The sequence below is a fragment of the Enoplosus armatus genome, chromosome 21 (genome assembly GCF_043641665.1).
Source record: "Enoplosus armatus isolate fEnoArm2 chromosome 21, fEnoArm2.hap1, whole genome shotgun sequence".
NCBI lineage: Eukaryota > Metazoa > Chordata > Actinopteri > Centrarchiformes > Enoplosidae > Enoplosus > Enoplosus armatus.
The window spans coordinates 5897202-5917070 of record NC_092200.1 but is presented as its reverse complement, the minus strand read 5'-3'; the positions used below and the strand labels follow the sequence as shown (position 1 = coordinate 5917070).

General features: G+C 40.2%; 1 protein-coding gene across 1 annotated transcript; it reads left to right on the top strand.

Moving 5' to 3' along the window:
• The first annotated feature begins 7701 nt into the window (after positions 1 to 7701).
• pxdc1b (PX domain containing 1b) lies at positions 7702 to 18866 on the top strand. The gene is made up of 5 exons (XM_070928048.1): positions 7702 to 8023; positions 14999 to 15090; positions 15238 to 15355; positions 15452 to 15563; positions 16094 to 18866. Exons 1-5 carry the CDS (start codon positions 7768 to 7770, stop codon positions 16215 to 16217), a joined length of 702 nt encoding a protein of 233 aa, XP_070784149.1. The 5' UTR covers positions 7702 to 7767; the 3' UTR covers positions 16218 to 18866.
• The last annotated feature ends 1003 nt before the right edge of the window (positions 18867 to 19869 follow it).

The window sequence follows — 19869 nt, the reverse complement described above, 5'->3', positions numbered from 1 at the left end:
ATTGTTGAGTTTTCACAGAGTTGAGACACACTGAACTATCACACCAGGAGCCTCGGGTGCAGCCTTTGAGAGACAGCCAAATAGAAAGAAAAACAGCAAAGGGTGGGCTCTAGGAGGTTGCTTAGTTTGCCACAGGATGGCCCTGAAGTCAATTAGTGGGTCATGTGGTTTTGGGGGCCCCTCATGCACCATGGGGTGCATGCATGTGGGGGTTGTGCTCCTCACTGTGCCTCATTGGTATGCTCAACAAAAAATGCTACTTGAGTGCTTGATTTAAATTTTCATTGTAACAACAATGAACAGCAACAACCTGGAGCTTAACGCTTCAAAGACAGTGGAGATGGTTGTTGACTTCAGGAAGAGCGCAGCCCCACCCGCCCCCATCACCCTGTGTGACTCTGCAGTGGACACTGTGGAGTCCTTCCGTTTCCTGGGCTCCATCATCAGCCAGGACCTCCGGTGGGAGCTGAACATCAGCTCCGTCATCAAGAAAGCCCAACAGAGGATGTACTTCCTGAGGCAGCTGAGGAAGTTTAACCTGCCACAAAAAATGCTGGTTCACTTCTACACTGCCATCATAGAGTCCATCCTCACCTCCTCCATCACCGTCTGGTACGCTGCTGCCTCCACCAAGGACAGACGCAGACTGCAGCGTATCATCCGCTCTGCAGAGAGGGTGATCGGCTGCAACCTTCCATCTCTTCAGGACCTGTACTCCTCCAGGACCCTGAGGAGAGCAGGGAAGATCGCTGCCGACCCCTCCCACCCCGGACACCATCTGTTCGACCCCCTCCCCTCTGGCAGGAGGCTGCGGTCCATCAGGACCAAAACCTCCCGCCACAAAAACAGTTTCTTCCCCTCTGCAGTCAACCTGACAAACTCTCACTGACCCCCCCCCAGAACACAAACACAAGCTATACGTTATATTAACGTACATCACCCCTGTCCCCACTGCGTTACATTAACGCACCCACCCCCTACTGGACACTTTATCTGGACACTTTACTTTATTCTGGTCACTGCACTGTTGTTATTTATCTTATCTTATTTTTTTTTTATTTTTATTTTTATTCTTATTCTTATTTTAGCTTTTATATTCTACTTATTTGTTATCAAAACAATAGCACCTTCAGACCACAGCAAATTCCTTGTAATGTATGTTACTTGGCAATAAACAGTTTCTGATTCTGATTCTGATTCTGATTCTGACAAGATCAGCAGCTCATTTGGGAACATACCTTCCACAGAAGAATTCTGCCTTATGAAACTCTACTCTAGTACTGATAAGACGTACATGTGCAAAAAAGAAAATTGAAAACATAATCAGACAGATCTGAGACATTATGCTGAAACGCAAAAAGTTGCAGAAAACTAAAGCAACTGAGCAGTTGCTTCTAACGCAGCTCAGTGACATCACATGGCATTCAAGGATGCTGGAGCATTCACGGGACGGTTATTATCCACACTTGACAGTTTTATATGAAGCAGTAAATCATGTTATTGTGAGGCACCTGTGGTTGCTTATTCACAGCAGTGTGAAAGTAATGGAGGCGTGTAGATATAACAGCATTAATGTTGACATCTTGGCAGATGGGACAACAGCTTTTGGCAGATGACAGTCCTGCTGGTGTTATCATCATCATCATGTGTTTTAATGACATCTTGCTTAGTGTGGGCTGAACTAAACATTAAAAAATCACATTATAAAGTAATTTATATAAAAAGTGTATAAAAATGTAATGGGACTCTGGTTGTTGCTTGAGCCCCTCTGATATAAATATGTGTGCACAGTATACACAGAAGGTCTAAAGGCTGTAACTCACAGTCAGGGCCTTCTGCTGTACAGTGTACCTCAGATTTATAAGGTAAAGTTGCAAGCTGGAGGCCTCAGCACATATTAAAGTGTCGGTCATGGAGACATTAGATATTCCATTAGTTGAGACCTCTGTCGCAGTGTGGCCAGTAAATCATGGACCTACACAATATGGTTAATGTTGTGTGCTGCTGTGCAGTCTGGAGGAGACACTGACTTACTGTGTGTCATGTGGTTTATGATTCATAATGTTGCATGATCACTTTGTAAAGATGAAGCTTTTGTTTGTATAATATATGCTTTTCTATTGCTATTAACTTAGTAAACAACAAAAAACAATACATCAAATACATGACTTTGAACGTGGTTTACAGTAGTCTACTCTGAAAGTCATAGACCTTAAAGGAGAAGTTCGACATTTTGGGAAATACTCACTTTCTTGCCGAGAGTTACATGAGAAGATCAATACCACTCTGTGCAAGTATGCGCTTAGCTTAGCATAAAGACAGGGGGACACAGCTAGCCAAGAAGTGACTGCTCCCAACCAAGAAGTCTGGCACATAATCCCCCGTAAAACCATGAACTTTACGTTTTTTCATTTAGACTTTTGTCTTGATTAAACAAACAGGATATAGCTTGTTAATTATTGAGCTTTAGAGGTGCAGTTAGGTGGATTTTGTTACCTTTGAACAGGCTAGCTGTTTCCAGTATTTATGCTAAGCTAAGATAACCCAGAATGTCCTGAAATTCTTAACTGTTGAAACTTTCTTTACAAACTCATTTTTTTGTAAAGCATTTGAACACACAAAACTTGTGTTTAAAAACTTTAATTTACAATGAGGAATGTGTCCCGTATGTCAGGCTGAGGGTTAGGGGCATCTAGAATCTAGAATATTTCCATGTGATATAATGGTGGAGCCATAGCAAAAAACTTGTATATTTAATTCACCATAAGCAGCATATAAACATGTATATATATACTCATACTCATATAGATCACATTACTTTCTGTAATGTGGAAAATGTTTTTCTAAACAGAAGAAATGGAAAATGAAGGGATAAATTCAAAAGTTCAAGGGGTTACATTTGTGTTGCATTACCCTTTGTCATTTTCCACAGTCTAGAAACATCCTACACAACCATAAAATCATCATTTCATGTCAGTTTGTGCAGCAAAAACTGTGATAACATTACTGATGGAACAACATTCACAGAGCCAACAACATGAATTTCCTGATGCCCCAAAACCACAGATCTGATTTATGACTTTTGTAGCTGGAACTTGGATTTCCACGGAGAGGAAATAAAGCAAGCAGACGTTAGGTCTGCCTTGACTCTTATAGCCTCTGCTCTCCAAGCTTCACTGGAGACACAATAAGGATGGGGCTATAAAACATGAGGTCCAACAGATGCGCAGTGAAGACAACCACAGTCCATTATAGAGCCTGTTAAAAACACTCAGGCAGTTCGCTAACCCACTGTCACCTCAGCCCCTGCACTCTTCATTGGGTTTTGTCTGCTGTTGTGGACGAGGACAGAGTTATGGCCCAGAATGACTTCCTCCGAGTGAAGCTCTGCCGCAGCTCACAATGCTTCTCAATGAAACGGGAACGCCTGCTTCCATCAACGCAGATGTTCTTTGTTCCCTGACAGATGTGTCCATCTTTATGTTTTTCTTTCTTTTCTGTTCCTTGCTGATTTCTAATTTTCTGAGAGAATAGGGGCTGGCATAGGATTTACAAGGGCAAGGAAGTAGGTTTGGGAGTACGACCTAAGCATACGGCCTTGTCAGAGGTTGAAATTTATGTTTGCTTCAAGGGAAGGGATGAGGAAGCAGGTTCACATTGTCATGGCTTGTGAGAAACTGCAACAGAGTGACTTTGAAACTGGCGATCATTTCTCTGTTGTCATCGCAGGTGATTTTAATGTAGAAATATACAGAAGTTCTTTTAATTTGGAGCCGACTGGGCCATCATTTGGAGCTTTATTTGAGACATCTGTGTTAACACCATCCCCGCAGGTCCAGGGTGTGGCAGTTTGGAGTGACTAATGAGAAAACAGGAGATGCAGAAGCCCTAATTTTCCTCCTCTCAGCTGCATAATTAAACATGGGTGTAAAATCCTACATGGGTGATAATCACGGCCCCAAACGTCAGCCTTTAACTATGCTGTAGGTCCACCACCCGGGTTACAAGGTAAACATCCATCATAAGCTGGAACTCATGTAACGTATGATGTGTTTTAATTTTGAGGAAACGTTACTACCAAGACTTGGTGCCATTAAAACATACTATGCTGCTCCATCGTAATACTGGGTAATGAGGGCTGTCTTAATCAGAACTCCCTTAGATCAAGAGTCAGAATTCATCCCAGTAGAGGAGGATCTGTGATAGAGATATAAAGACCTCAAGTTTTATATATTCAGAAACACAGATTGTCAACTACTTATACTAATAGCTTTGCTTTCAATGTTTCTTCTCAAATAAACACATTCACAAGTTAAATGTTGTAAGGTCTCGGATGTGTAACCCTCCACGTTCTTCCCATAACTTCATCCCTTATAAACGTAGTCATATACAATCCTTGATCCTAAACTAATCCGTATGCTAACCTAAGACAAATCCAAATTCTTATTTTAAACCTAAATCCAGTTGCTAATCCTAAATTAGTCCATTAAAAGTGCAGAGCGGCAAAATGCCTCCTCAATTTAGAGGATTGTTTTTTCATATCTTTCAATCCTGTGAGGACATTTGAGCCCACACAAACAAACTATCTGGTGACACATCAGTCTCACATCAAACAAACCAACGCTGAACAATTCCTCTTACTCGCTTACTTTCCTCCACAGAGTTTCGGCATCAGCTCTGTTGTAATGAGAGACAAATGTGTTTAGAATTCTGCCTGAGGACGCTTTTAAGGATGACTGGGCAAAAGTACATTTTTCCATTTAAAGTTTACTCTTTCAGAGGAATTATACTGGAATGGGGGTATTGACACAGAATGTGCTGACGCTGTAAATGTGGCCAAACCACAGATTGAAGCCCTGTTCGAAACAGACAGATCCTATTATTACGCAGGGGGAGAAGGGGTTTTCCGATAATACCGAGGCGGTTTCTCTGTGTAATGCAATCATTCTCTAATCATTCATGCTTAAAATGAAATGTGCAGCATACGGCATCTCCACACTTCAAATCAATCTATATTGTCGGTAAGAAACTGATTATTTCACAACAGGACATGCTCCTTTGTTTTTTAACACTTAAAAGTTTCAGCGGTCTGTCGGTCCACCACTTTGGTCCAGAATGAAATATGTTTTGAGGATAGATCCTGACTTTGGTGACACCCTGACTTTTCATCTAGCACCATCATCAGGCCAACATTTTAGTTTGTCCAGCATTGTGGTTATGATCAAATAGTTGCAAAGCTAATGACAAAAAACAAATCATTGTAAAGAAGCTATTAATAATTTGTGTTTTGTGCTAATAAGCAAATGTTAGCATGCTAACATGCTAAACTAAGATGTTAACCCTGGTAAACATTATACCCGCTAAACATCAGCATGTCAACATTGTTATTGCCCGTATATTAGCATGCTAATGTTAGCATTTACTTCAGAAGCTGTTAGCTTAGCTGTGGAGTCTTCTTTTGCTTTACCTTAGTTTGACTTTGCAACTTGAAACCTTTCAGATGCAAAGCTTCTTTGAAAGCACAAACATCTTTTGTTCAATTAAACCTTGGAGCTGAATGGCAGAGAATCTGTACCTAATTTAAATAGACACTAAAAGTTGGCAGACTTTCATTTTTATTCATTCAAGTCCAAAGAATGTCACATTTTGGAAGGTCAACGTGGCTGCCAAGATCTCTCTTTTGATTCTCGCTCTGGAAGTCAGTCTGATGTTAGTCACTGAGGTCAAACTCAGCATAATCAGAGCCCCAAACCTTCAGTGCTGGTCGGAGCTACTTTATTATTACAGTGCATCACGTCATTGTCTTCCCACTGTATCATTTCAGCTATGATAATGACACACTGATAGCCAGTTTGAAACGTATGTTGAGTATTAGTCATGCATGTTACTTCAGCCAACAAGATTTTGTTCATTCATCACACAATTTGTCTCATCTCCATTTTGAATACCAGTCACTATTATAAGAAAAGGGGCATCAAAACATGCCGGAGACGCTGCATTTTAAATACATTTTGAGGATATTCGCTAATTATTATGATGACTGAATCTGGTTTCCACTCTAATTCATATGAAAAACCCTTTCAGTAAGTGTTTTGCATTTGTAGACAACTTGTCAATGAAACAATAAGAGAAAATTAGAGGGAAATAACATGACATGTCTGTGGTTGATGATGTGGAACTTCCAGAGAAACAGGAATCCCTGACCAAGTCTAAGAATATTTCCTATATTTATTTATATATTTCCCTATTTTCTAGACTGTAGTAACATCTTCTAAATGCAGGCAGCCATCTAATGTCTTCTTGCTGGCAACAAGGTACTGAACAGCTGAATATGAAACTGTCACATGTTCAGGAGACCTCTTTGGACAGTTTAAATGTGGCAAATTGAAACTTTATATTTTCCGGACTGGCTGCATCACCTTGTTTGGAGTCCTTTACATTTGCAATAGTGAGACTGAAACACTCACAAAAGTGCTATTGCGAGCTCAAAAGGGGCGCATGAATGCAGACTTTTGCGGCAACCATCTGCTCTGTCTCATAAAATGTAATGTGCACATTACAGCAGGATGGCTTTCTCTGATCCCAACAGTCCAACTTTCAGTTTTCTGCACAGATTTATGTGCATTTGCGTGTCTGTCCAGTAAGGATTGTTTTACAGCTCGCTTTTACTTGCAATTAACATGCTATTTCCTGAACTGCACTGTTATGAAATGCTTTTACCAGAACAGTTTGCAGACAGTCCTTTCCCCACAGTACAGTAGTTAATTACAGCTGAATCGTCATTACTTGACTCTGCCATGACTTCCTGTAAAGCTCTTTTACTGGTCTCTGCCTCTACACTCAAACATTAGTGTGCTGCTTAATTGAGCAATGCAGAGAAAATCAGCTCCTTTTTTGGTCACCCTGAGAGGAGACAAATGATAGGCTGCAGCGCATCTAAATATTGGCTAAAATACTGGTATTTTCTAAGTTATGTGAGGCCAGAAATGGAGAATCTTGCATAAGGCAAACCTTAATGCTCCTTAGATGGAAAAGAACTGCTGGATTTGAGTTGTTGGACCTAGATTTTCTTGTCCTGTGGTTATTTGCAAACATCTAATTTCAAGATCAAGTGTGCAGATTTAAGGACAGATGTTGCAATGCCATCAAATCCGAGGTTAATAAACGCTATTTGAGTAAAGAAAAAAAAGAGGAAAATAAGCTGTTTCTCCTGATTATAAATAAGGAGATGGACAGTTTTGTCTTTGCAGCCCTTTTACATTCTTTGCATAATAATACCCTGTTGTCAAGGAGGGAGGAAGGAAGGAGGGAGGGAGGGAGGGAGGAGAGGGGAGGAAACTGCGCTGAAAGAAGAGCAACTGCTGATCCAGACAGTGTGAAGTGAAATATGCTGGATTTAGGAAACTAACGGCGGACTGGAGGAGGGACTTCACTCCGAGACACGTACTCTTTGGACTTTAAAAAAAAAATCTTTTCGACGTAAAGAAAAATAATCGATATTACCGGGGGCGGTATCTTTGACTCTAAAGTCTGTTTTCTTTTTTTTTCTCAAATCATGCCACGTTTGAGATCACGCCTGTGATGCGCAGAGCAAGTCATCCTCCTCCTGTTCACGCACAGCTGCTGTGAGAGCGCTCAGAGCACACTGACCGAAAAAGTTACCCAAGTTTTTTTTGTTGTCGTCCTTGTTTGCCACAATTTTAAATTGACTAATTTCTGTGGCTGCCGGCCGACCCGCCCCAGCATGCTGGACTGACGTCTTGAGGGATGGCATCGGCTGTGTTTGAAGGCACGTCGCTGGTCAACATGTTTGTCCGGGACTGCTGGGTCAACGGGATCCGGAGGCTCATCATCAGCCAGCGGGGAGAGGAAGAGGAGTTTTTCGAGATAAGGACAGAGTGGTCTGACAGGAACATTTTATACTTACATCGGAGTTATTCCGATCTGGGGCGGCTGTTTAAAAGACTGGTCGAGTCCTTTCCTGAGGACAGAAGAGACCTCTCCAAGTCTCCACTGATAGAAGGTTGGTCTGATGGGAAATAGCCGAATGTGATAGTTATATGGCAGGAAGTGAATATAGAGCTTTTAATACAACAACAGGTATCACAAACAATATAACTATTTAATATACATTTTTAAGGGTTAAATTCTGCTCAGGGGCTTAGCTTCAAATTGTGGGGCCATATGCACAGGAGGTTGCTGGGGCCCCCCTCAACTTTCTCTTCATCTGCACTATTTTTTCAAGGGCTGCAACTAGGGGCTTGCAAATATTTGGCATTTTTGTTTAATGAAAGACGACTTAAATAACGTAAATATCAAAATGGTTGTAGATTAAGTTTCTGAATGATTATTGAACTTATAGTTTCTGCTCGTCATTCAAATCCTTCTCCGCTTTGCTGCAACATGAATGCACCTCAGTACAGCCACTACATCATTACTGATCACTGTTTGGGCCTGTTTGAAAGTTTAGGTTTTGCATCTCTGGCACTACCAGACCAGGGAAGTTTCCCCAGTAGTGGATATGGGGTGGAAAACCTTTCATGTGCCTGCACAGGGAAACTCCCACCAAGTGATATTCCTGTTTACATTTTGCCTCAGACAGCACAATAACTGCTGTTTTGTGCTTTTGGGAAAGTTTATTTTTCTTTGCATTTTTGAGGATGACAGTCAGACCCTGTTACCTAACCAGCTTAAAACATTTCTAAATGTACAACTGAGAACCATAAGGGCATTTCTTTCCAGATACCTCAGCTTTAGATGGCACTATTAGGCACCAGGGTTTAACTAGTATTAAGATGATTTTTGATTTATTTAAATTCAGGGCAGTAAAATAAAAGAAGGAAAACATCATAAACATAATCAATAAAGGGTCTGGGGCTAATCTGAACATAGCCTAGACTTACATGCTTTTGTTTGGACATGTTAATATTTAACAAAGTCCACATTAGCAGACCTATCACATAGCCTGTAGACCACAAGACCAACATGCTGACAGCATGTTTCCAACCCTTGTCAATATTTGGGAGCTAATTAAGGCTGTAAGGTCTGCTCGCTCCTCTTAATGGCCTAAAAGTTGGATTCATGGGAAAACACTAAAAGCAGCAGCACTGACTTCCATGTGGACATTTTCTGGGCAGTAATTTGATCAAAGGCAATGGCAGATGTATTCCTGTTATCTAATACAGATCGTTGGTGTGGGAGTGAACCAAAACAAGCACAGGGGGAATTTTCAACTTTGCAGAGTAGGGCTGTGACATCTATCCAGCTGTCCCAGCATCAGGCTAAAACGTGGACATTTAACACGACGCCACAGTCATCAGTAACACATCCAATAAAATAATATCCAATAAAAACACGTATCTCCAAATTAGGTGATTTTGGATTTTTTTTTTTTAGATAAACTGAAGGATTTTATTTGTGTGCTAGTAAAAAGTTGACATTTTGGAGATACATGTTTTTCACAGGACAGGGACAATGTGAAAGATTCATTCTGCGTGAATGTGACAAAAGGATTTCAGAGGTATCACATTTAAAAATTGGTTTTCTTCAGAAGGATAAGATGCCTGATAAATCTGACATGGTTTCACTTTGATAAATAAAACATGAATTCAGAAAATACAAAAAAATAACTTAATTGAAAAGGTGTTGTGACATCTTCTGCTAGTACCATCTGGTAAAAGTAGAGCAAAGTTGTAGGCAGGGCTTTGTAGAGGGTATATGTAGCCCAAACCTATGGCCCCCTCAGGGTTTGGGTCTTTGACACTGTGGTGCTGTGGCACTGCCAACAGGTTTGGCAGAGCTCCCAGCTTGTTCTGTGTGTATGATCTCCCCACACAGTCTTCTTGGCACTTCCCTTTTGTGCCTACCCACTGAGCCTATGCGAATGTTTTGGAAACATCCCTTTAGTGGCGACTGGAAAGCTTTGCTTCCTGTCCATGCACTGAAATAGCTGACGGGGTTGTTGACAGCTCACTGCTTTGCCACTGCCAGTGCAGTGTGCAGTGCATTTTGGGAAGAGACATTTTCAGATCTCATGACTCACTTTTCACTTCTTTTTTGGCTGTCCGTCGCCCTTCATATTCTGATTACAGCTGAAAGATAAATAGAGCTGTGATATCATCCCTGAAGCAGACAGTGTTACTGACTCAAGCTGGTTTGACAAATTCATTGATGCATAGCAAGCCCACAGGGTTAATAACATTCCCCTAATGGCCTTTCCTTCATTCCTGCCTCCGTTCAGTATTTCATTTGCATCCCTTCTAATTGCCGCTCAGATTGAAAGTCCCCAAGAAAACATGTCGCTCTGGCCTTTCTCAGTCCACTTTGCTCCAGTTTCTGGCTCTGCTCATGTTTTCCTGTTTCTGTGCTGCGCCTAGGCAACAAGGAAGGCGTGCAGAGCTTTCAGACTGATGTCATGATGAGAGAGAGGGAGAGGAGTGGACTTCCCATATTTAGTCCTTCTGGTTTTCGAAGGCCCCATAACACTTACCTTTACATGTGACCCCAGAATGAACACAGACAGGAAGTGATAGCTCACATTCCACAGAGGCACGTCGACGCAGGCTGTGTTCGAAATCACTCCCTCTTACACTCATTCACTACTCCCTTCATAAGAAATACTAGTTTACTCTTGAACTCTGATGAATCATCATTTCAGTTGGTTGTCATAGTGTTATATTACACACGTTTCAATGGAGTGATCATGTTTTTTGGTAGTGTACACATTATGGACTGAAATAGATGCATTACATTTATAGACGTACAACTCACTTTTATATTATGGCCACTGAAAATTCTCCGTTCTGATTGGCTGTCAGGTTGAGAGTATAAACGGATACCTTCTTTGAAGCATATTTTTGTGCTGTTCTGAATTAGTTCCAGTGTTACAGGAATAGTTTGACACTTAGCGGGAAATAAGCTTATTCACTTTCTTGCTGAAAGTTAGCTGTTTAAAATAAACATACAGTACAGCCAACAGCTGGTTAGCTTAGCTTAGCATAAAGATTGGAAACAGGGGGAAACAGCTAGCCTGGCTGTGCCCGAAAGTAACAAAATACATCTACCAGCACCTCTAATGCTCACTAATTAACAATTTTTGTTCAATCTGTACAAAAACCGACATGTAAAAACAACATATTATAATTTAACACTCCAGGAAGTTACTGTGCCCAGGCAAACCAGTGCAAAAACCGTGTAAAAAAGTGTAGGTTTTATGCTAAGCTAAGCTAACTGGCTGTAGCCTTACATTTAGTGAACGGAAATGAGAGTGGCATCAATCTTCTCCTCTAATTCTCAGCAAGACAGTGAATATTTGTTTTTCCCAAAATGTCGAACTGATCCTTTAAACTCTGTGTAAGGTTAAAGAGCTTTGAGTTTGTACTGGTACTTGTACTCACCGGGGAACAAGAAATGTGTGTACCATACACCTTCTTATGGACGTGGATTCTTACTGTGGTTTGATGTTGACTGAGGCGTCCAGAAATAACATGTTGACGAAACTGCGGTGCATTAGTGGTTAGATGATAAAGGGTTCAGGCTGCTAACATGTGCTTATCAGATCTGTGCAGAGGATAGCTGTGAAATAGCTGGTGCTTACAACATCTGATGACTGTTTAGATTATGTGAGTGAGGATAACTTGGACACGCTCGAGTTCCCACTTCTACTTTGTTATTTCAGCTAATAGGTGAAGTGGCTCGTCAACATGGCATACTGCCACAGAGCTAACAGACGGCTGACTTTAGTGTGCAATTACAAAAATGATAAGGTGGGCACAAACACTAACTTTTTATGAATCTGTGTAATTACTGTTATTGTTTACTAATTTGTTGCACTAGGCAGATAAATACTCACTTCAGCTGATCTTCCGAAAAAGGAAATAATTAAGAGTGAAGGCCATAAAGAAACAACCAAAAGCTGGCTCCTGGCTAAAATAATTTCACAGCAGGATTATTTGAAGAGGACAATTAGACTTACTGGGGGCTGAATGACTGATGCTGAATGTTGAATAATCACTTTTAATACAAGGACAGAAGTTGCCAGGAAGCCCATACAGGAAATAAACTCTTTCACAGGAAATTGGAGGAAATTCACTTAGGGACCCTGGTAGGTATAAAACATAGCTACACTTTGTGTCAGTGTCTTTGGAGACATTTCCCAGTGGACAACCCTGTAATTATAGCAAACATAGCAAATCTGAGATGAAATATACGCACAGATGAATGTTTCATTGTTTTTGGGGATGAAACTGGTGATTTGCCGCGTGCCTCAGAGGGAGGAGAGGTGAAGTAGGAGGGTAGGAGGAGTGCCACAGGCAATCCAGTGGTGTACTGCAATTTTGATGCAAGTTAGCAGTGCACACCCGAGTTTTGTGCATTTTGTGACACTTTAATTGATGGCGGCGACCCACATTAACCTCTCCAAAATCACCCAAACCCCTTTTAATCACTGTTTTTCATAATGTACTCTTTTCTATCTGTAGACATGGTCTGATTGCACAGTATAAGTATTTATTCTGATCGCAGTAGTGAGTAAAGGTTAATATCTGATTGTAACCAGCATCTGTCATCCACAACAGTCTCTAATTGGAGAGGTGTATTGTGTAACTACCACCAAGCTGTTGCAAAAATAACCACATACTTCTCTTTTTACACATCAAACAGGCCTGTTGTATCTTGGTACTCTACACAGCCTGCTAGTTTATGCAGTAAAAATCATGCATCCTTACACAAATCATGGTGACCTTTGAACTTTCGGTATGCCCAGAAATATTGTTTAAAATTGATAATGTCTGCTTATGGCAGCATATAACTTCTCTTGCAAGTCTGTGTGTCCCAGACAAGTTTCCTCTGGATGTTCCACTCCATGACCAAACTATCAGTATGTGGAGAAAACAGCTTTTTATGGGGCTGAGAGGACTTGTGATGATCGTCTTCTTCCTTATCCACCCTGTTTAATGTGCACTTGTTTGCACTTGGTTCATAGCTTGGCAGGATATAAATCTGTTTACAAGGATATCAACTAACAAGACTGGGTGCGGTTTAAAGTCTCTGCGGAGAAAAGGTTTTGTTTCTGTTTAAGATGTTAACTGCTCTTAACTGATACTGACTTGAAGCTTGTCAGGGCTCTGTCTTTGGTACCAAATCTCCAAACCAACCACGAGAAGCAACCAATTCACAAAATAGCATACACTATAAAGACATGGATTCCACTAATGTAATGGTTTCCAATATTCTGGACTGGAGTTTTAAGTGTTTAAGTGTCTTTCTTGACCAAAGCTACATGAAAACAGTCTGAACAACTTTCAGTTTGCAGCCTTCATTTACTGTACATTATATTTTACACTCACTGCTTATTATGTCTGTAAATATAAATATTGGCTCTAAACTTTCTAAAGCATCACTACATAAATATCTGTATTAAAAACAGACCCATAGCTGTTCGATTATGACAAAACAACGCAATATATCCGTATGAGCCTTAAAGAATGTATGATTTGTTACAGAGAAAACTGGCGGACAGGTCTTAAAGGGACTAAACAAAAGAACATGATCCGAAGGCAGTATGAGGTTCAGACCGGGTGGGAGGCTCACTTGGTTCCTGGTGATGATTTAACTGCCCAATCACTCTTCACATCCCCCTGGGTATGATGTCATCACTGATGGCCATTAGAAATGGATGAGACTGTGACTGTGCATAGTGTTGCTTTAGGCTCTCTTACTCAGTGCTTCCATGTAACAGTAACCGCCGTGTGACTGCGTTTTGTCCACTTACATCAGACAGAGCCTCATCAGTGTGGCTGCAGTCTCTCCTCACCACATCCCTTTGTCAGCATGGCAGTAAATGATGCTTTGCTGACGGCTCACTCACATGGGCGGCAGCCGTGTGTTGCTAAAAGTGCTGATTTTACACTCCCTCTACTTCTTAAATTACATTCCTAGTTTTATGCAGGACTAACATGTTATCACAGACACTGCTCTGTAGCTTTTCTGTCTACCACTGTTATTACTTTCCTCTGTTATTACTGCTGTTGTACAAATGTTTGCGCTTACACCGGCAGTTTCACAGCATCAGTTTATACTGTGTTCTTGTTCTGAACACAATGACAAGTAGTCTATTTCTTTTCTCCTCCTACTTTGGGTAAATATCAGGGGACATTGTTAATATAAAGGTTATTGTGTTAAACAGACTGCTACCTTTTCACTTGCGTTCGTGGCAACCTTTTTCAAGAACAGGGATAAAGTCAGACTTGTCTGGCTTTTTGTGTCCTGACTTTTGGACAGATAACAGTCTGATGGCAGTAAAGGTCGTAGCAGCTGCCCTTTTTTATCGCACAAGCACAGAAATAGTCACTCTGAACATTTTGATTGTGGGACAGTTTCTTTTTACATTGGATTTGTTCAGTGTTGATTGTTTATATATTTGAAAATGTTTTTTATGTTATTCTCAAGGCTGTAGTTATTAATACTGTTGTATTGCAGTGGTGGAGATCTTAGGGGCAGGGGAGAAAAAAATAAAAGGGGCACCAGCTGCATGCGGTGGAGCCCCAGTGTGCAGAAAATTGAGATTTATATATGGTGAAACAAAACCTTTCCTAGCATGTAGGTCAGCATATATGTTTTCTTGCACATTGGGCCACTATATCACGTTTTATCTACCGCAGAGGCATCCAAAGGTCACCTTTTGAAATGGGGGCACCAGGGGGGGATGAGTGGGTTGTATTTTATTATATTGTGATAGGTTTGAGGGTTGGAAAAAACATTAGACATCAGAAAAATACTACAGCATAACAAAAATACCATACAGTTGAAACCTAGACCTCTCTGCCGCTGTAACAACATATTATAGGCTTCACGGAGATAGATTCATTGTTCAACTGTTGTATTGAATCTAATTAATTTGCACAGGTGTGTCTCATTTAATTCTGTGTGTTTTGAAAAATATCTTTAAATCCTCACAGTAGAGCTGATGATTTCAGATGTTCATATTTATTTGTTTCAGGGCTTGTAAAAATCAAAGAGGCGAACGACATTGAAGAGAAATTGAACGAGGTGGAAAGACTATTGAAGAATGCCATCAACATGCCGTGCAAGGTCAGTCCTTCAACTATTACCCTTCAAATAATCTTATATCTGTACTTTATTAGCATATTCACTGATACCTTTTGCTTGGTAGTAAAGGGCAGATGTTTGGAAACTTACAGCTATGCAGGCTAAATGACTAAAAACCTGATTCCACAGTATTCCAGGTCAGAGGTGATGTTGACTTTCTTTGAGCGATCGCCGCTGGACCAGGTGCTGAGGAATGACAAAGTCCACAGAATCCAGCCGTGCTTTCAGAGTCCAATCAAGATATCGGGTACATGTCTAGTATTCTAGTTTACACAAAGATGGAGCCGCTGTCGACATCTCTAATGTCATGATGACTTAACAAACTGCACTCTGTACCTTTTAGAAATCATGCGGTCCAATGGATTCTGTCTGGCCAATACTGAAACCATCGTGTTTGATCACAGTCTCCCTGAAGAAAAAGAGAGACCCTCATCCACCGACTCTGTGGAACATACGTGAGTATTAAGACCACTTCTCAGTTTCTGTCTCTGTCTTGCCCCAGTCTTTGTCATATTGGCTTTTTCACAGATTACTCTGTAAGATTGATTCCGACATCATGCCACGAGCGAGCAAACTGCTTGCAGTGTTAACACAAATGACCTGCTTGTTTTCCCACAAATATAAGGATTTCCATGTTTGCCCTTGAGTGTACAGTAAGTGTTTTGGTGAGTGTGGGACTCACTTTGAATGTGACCCTCCACCCCCACAGGAAATGTGTCTGTGCACCTCTTCCTTCCTTGGGTGTGTGTAGGAAGCAAAAGAGGAACACATTCCTCTTGGTGCTTCACACAAATCAACACTTAACATCACTCTTAAATAGCTGACATTTTTACTGCCATGCTCTAACTTTGTACTAGCAAATGAACTCTCTATGGGTTGATGCAGACAATCAACACATGGCTTTAAATCAAATGCGTCACACTTTTGATTCCTAAATTAGACAGGTCCACCCCGTCCTTGGAGTAATGTATGTTTTTGTTGCCAGGTATGAGGATGGAACAGAGTTTTTGCCAATGGAAGCAGACGTGTGTGACGAGGAAACAGAAGCGTATGTGACCAACCTTTCCTACTACCATCTGGTCCCATTTGAAACTGACATCCTGGAATGAGGAACTGAAGCCTGTTGATGGACATATGATGCTATCATTGGGGACTATGTACTCCTAAATGGAACCTAGCTATGCAACGCTGCACATAGCTGCTCCAAGTCAATGCTGCTTATTCTAGAAACCTCTAGAGTTGCTTAAGTTTTTTGTAGCCCATTTTGGAGTCGGGCAAATGTACAGTATGCACCAAAATGTTGCAGAAGAAGAATGCAACAGCAGCGCTGCTTTGTTTTGGCCACTTTAAGCGACGTCACCAGTGTGCCTGGTCTTTATACTGACTACAGAGGGCTTTCAGATGCTGTAACGCAACCTGTGGCAGCATAAGTGAAGGTCCATCAGTCTTTAGGCAGATGCAAACAGCTGGAGAGGTTTCAAAACATGCGGCCTGACCACTTTAAAATAATTTTAATAGCTTCAAACACATCAATGTCTGGAGTGTGACTGCAACCAGAGGGAAGAGGGCTGCACATCAACCTGAATCTGGAGACAATTTTACAGTATTGGAGCATTCACTGTTACTTTAAATTTGAATTAGCCAGCACTTTTTTTCCATCTCAGTTGTTGTGTCTTTATTCTCCAGTGGACCTCCATGAAGGCATCGGCCTCGTTTGCTCGAAGATCTGCAAAGCCCATTATCTTCTCATTTAAACTGCTCCCTGAAGTGTTATAAACAGTGTTACCACTCGGGTGTTTTACTCCTGTGGGAACGCAGGAAGCTGTCATGAAGCTTTGTATATGATATTTGTTTATGGTGCAATTTTCACCAGCATTTAGGGACTTTTTTGTTTGTAAAATACCAGCTCGAAACTCATCGGTTAACTCCTGCTTTGTTGCTGTGATGTGCAGTCGGATCTTTGGCATGAGAGCACTCTGAGATCCAAGTGAAACTAGATCGCATGGGTTTGAAAAGAGACATACAAACGTGTGAAGTTTAGCCATAAAAGAATAGAAATCATAGGGCCAAATTTTGTCTTCCTGTTTTAGCTTATAACAAAAACTTGATGGTAAATCGAGAAAAAAGAACTCAAAACTGTGTTAGCATAAGAATAGATACATTTTTTATGGGTTCACTTGGTTCTTGGACTGCTGTCAAATTAAAGAATATAACAGAAATATGTGTCATCGTCATCATCATCATCATCATCATCATCATCATCATATCTCTCTTTCCAAAGTGAAACTTAATGCTGCCTTTTTGGATGTTGGTGAGATTTTTGTTTTTTGTCTGAATAATAAATTAGAATGTAATATGTGTTGGTGATGTAGCTTGTAATGTTGATTATCTTATGTTTATAAACAAATAATTTGATATATCAGAGTAGAGTGTTGAGTGTTGTCATCATGTGGAAAACTGAATCATCTCACTGCTCTTTTTGCCACGCCATGAGAGATAAAATGGGGGCAAAGAAAGCTTTGTTTTATGGGTCAATTGAGGTCATATCTGACCCGTTCTGTAAGATGACGTGTGTGGGTTCAGCTTGACAGCTGACTGCAGTCTTACTGAATGTGGGAGTCTGCAGCTCGGCCTGCAAATGGGGGAACAAGTCCTCTCTTTATGTAAAGAAGACAAACAACCTTGCTGTACTAAAACTTTTGAAAGGAAAAGTTATATGAAATAGGCAAACACTTGATTAAAATTCATGCCTTTTGTATGTTTTATGGGTCCTCCCAACATGAGGACGCTGCTTTAACTTCTCATAGCGCCTTTTATGAAACTGTGGAACTCAGTGAAGCATTACATGTGTTTTGAATGCAAGTGAAAGGGATTTGTGTAGGGTTAACTATAAGGAAGTCTATCTGTCTTCATTGTTTTGACAGTTTTGTTAATGCAAAAGTCATTGTGTTCTTACAATGTGGGCTAACAACTTGTGTCCAGTTTTCTGCCCCCCCCCCCTCCAAATACAAAGGCATTCAACCCTCACAAACTTGGCACACGAGGCTTCAACAGGACGGTCCTCCACATGAGTCTATTTAGTAACACAGTCATGATCACCATTCACCCCATGAGAAAGTACAGCTCTTTCTCACGGTGCAAAAATATTTCTTCTTTGGACATAAACGCTTCTGTAGAAAAGAGCATACGCAATGATTAATAAGATTCAATAAAAAGAAACTGGAATTTCTGATTTAAATTTTCATACAAAGGTCAAACAGCTTGATGTTTACAAAGTCCTGTATGAGTTCATATGTAAAGATCAAATATAAGATGTCTGTCTACCCAGGCTGGGGTAACGCATTATAAATAGTTATGACGAAAATGGTACTCAGCTGATTTAGTGCAGTGACAGGAGCGAGTGACTCAATGCTGGTACTCCAGTTTCAGACGTTTAGAACATATCAATATGCCCATCGTGCCAGCCGACGGTGTGAGGATTGAGGGGAGGACAATGTGACGGATAATATATTTTATTTATTTCGTAAACTTCAGCCACACTCTGTGAAGCTAACCATTCTATGCCTTGTAATTTCATATTTTATGTGTGATGTAAAATCTTTTGTGTGTAAATGTGTCAAAAGGATTGAATGAAGATAATCTTGATTATAACCTTTGAAAATGAAGATAACATGTTTGATAAGCTTTTCAGACAGTATTAAAAACAAATTATTATTCTCAAAGCTTCTCAAAACAAATATGTTTCCAATAAAAGAAACGTTCATGTGATGTTGTTTGTGGAAATCATGAAAGAGTACATACTGTATTTGATTACAATTTCAAGGTACTTTATGCTTATATAGTACTACTTCTTATCTACATGTCAGAGGGAAATATTACTACTAAAGTACTACTAATAGTACTTCTTATTCCAACACATGCATCTGACAACTATAGTTACTTTACAGATTCATTTTTACATACAAAACATGCGGTCATCTCATTAAATATAATACAGTACATGACCGTATGTCGAATAGTTAAAAGTAGCTCCTTGTCAACGGCTACATTACATTGCTGCTTACATGTGCATCAGTATGCATAATGAGCAATGCTCTGGGGGTCCAAACACTCAGAGGCCCCTAAAGCTCAGGGTTCACTGCATGTCAAATAATAAGTACCTTTAATACCCACATAGTACATTTTGCTGATAGTACTTAAGTATGATTTTTAATGCAGGACTGTACTTGTAATTAAGTATTTCATGTTGTAGTATGACTATTTTTACTTACAGTAATTAGAGGATACAGGCAGTGAAGGATTTGGCCTGTTGCCTGTTTTAATTATCTTGGAGCGCCACCTTGTGGTGAGTCATACTAATTTAATACAGTAAAATACATCTTATTGTTTGTTTAAAAAACATTAAATATTTATAAAAACGCATATATAAACATCATTCATATATTCTGAATGTTTTAATCAACATTAATATTCTCTTTTCTTCTTTTTTCTGTTCTGCATGCTGAATGCATGTAAATTATATCAATAACTTTGTAATTTTAATCATATATTCTGCTTTTAGAGTGACTTTGTAACAAATGTCCAGGGACCACAGATGAAAAATAGCCTCTTGGCTAACTCTGGTGCATTCAAAGCAATGTTTATTCATGCGCACTGTCCCTGTTAAATAAACCAATAAATAAATAAATAAATACAATATTATACTATTTATCAAACAAAATGCGTTGTCGTTATATACGCAAGGCTTTTTGCTTGTTTCAT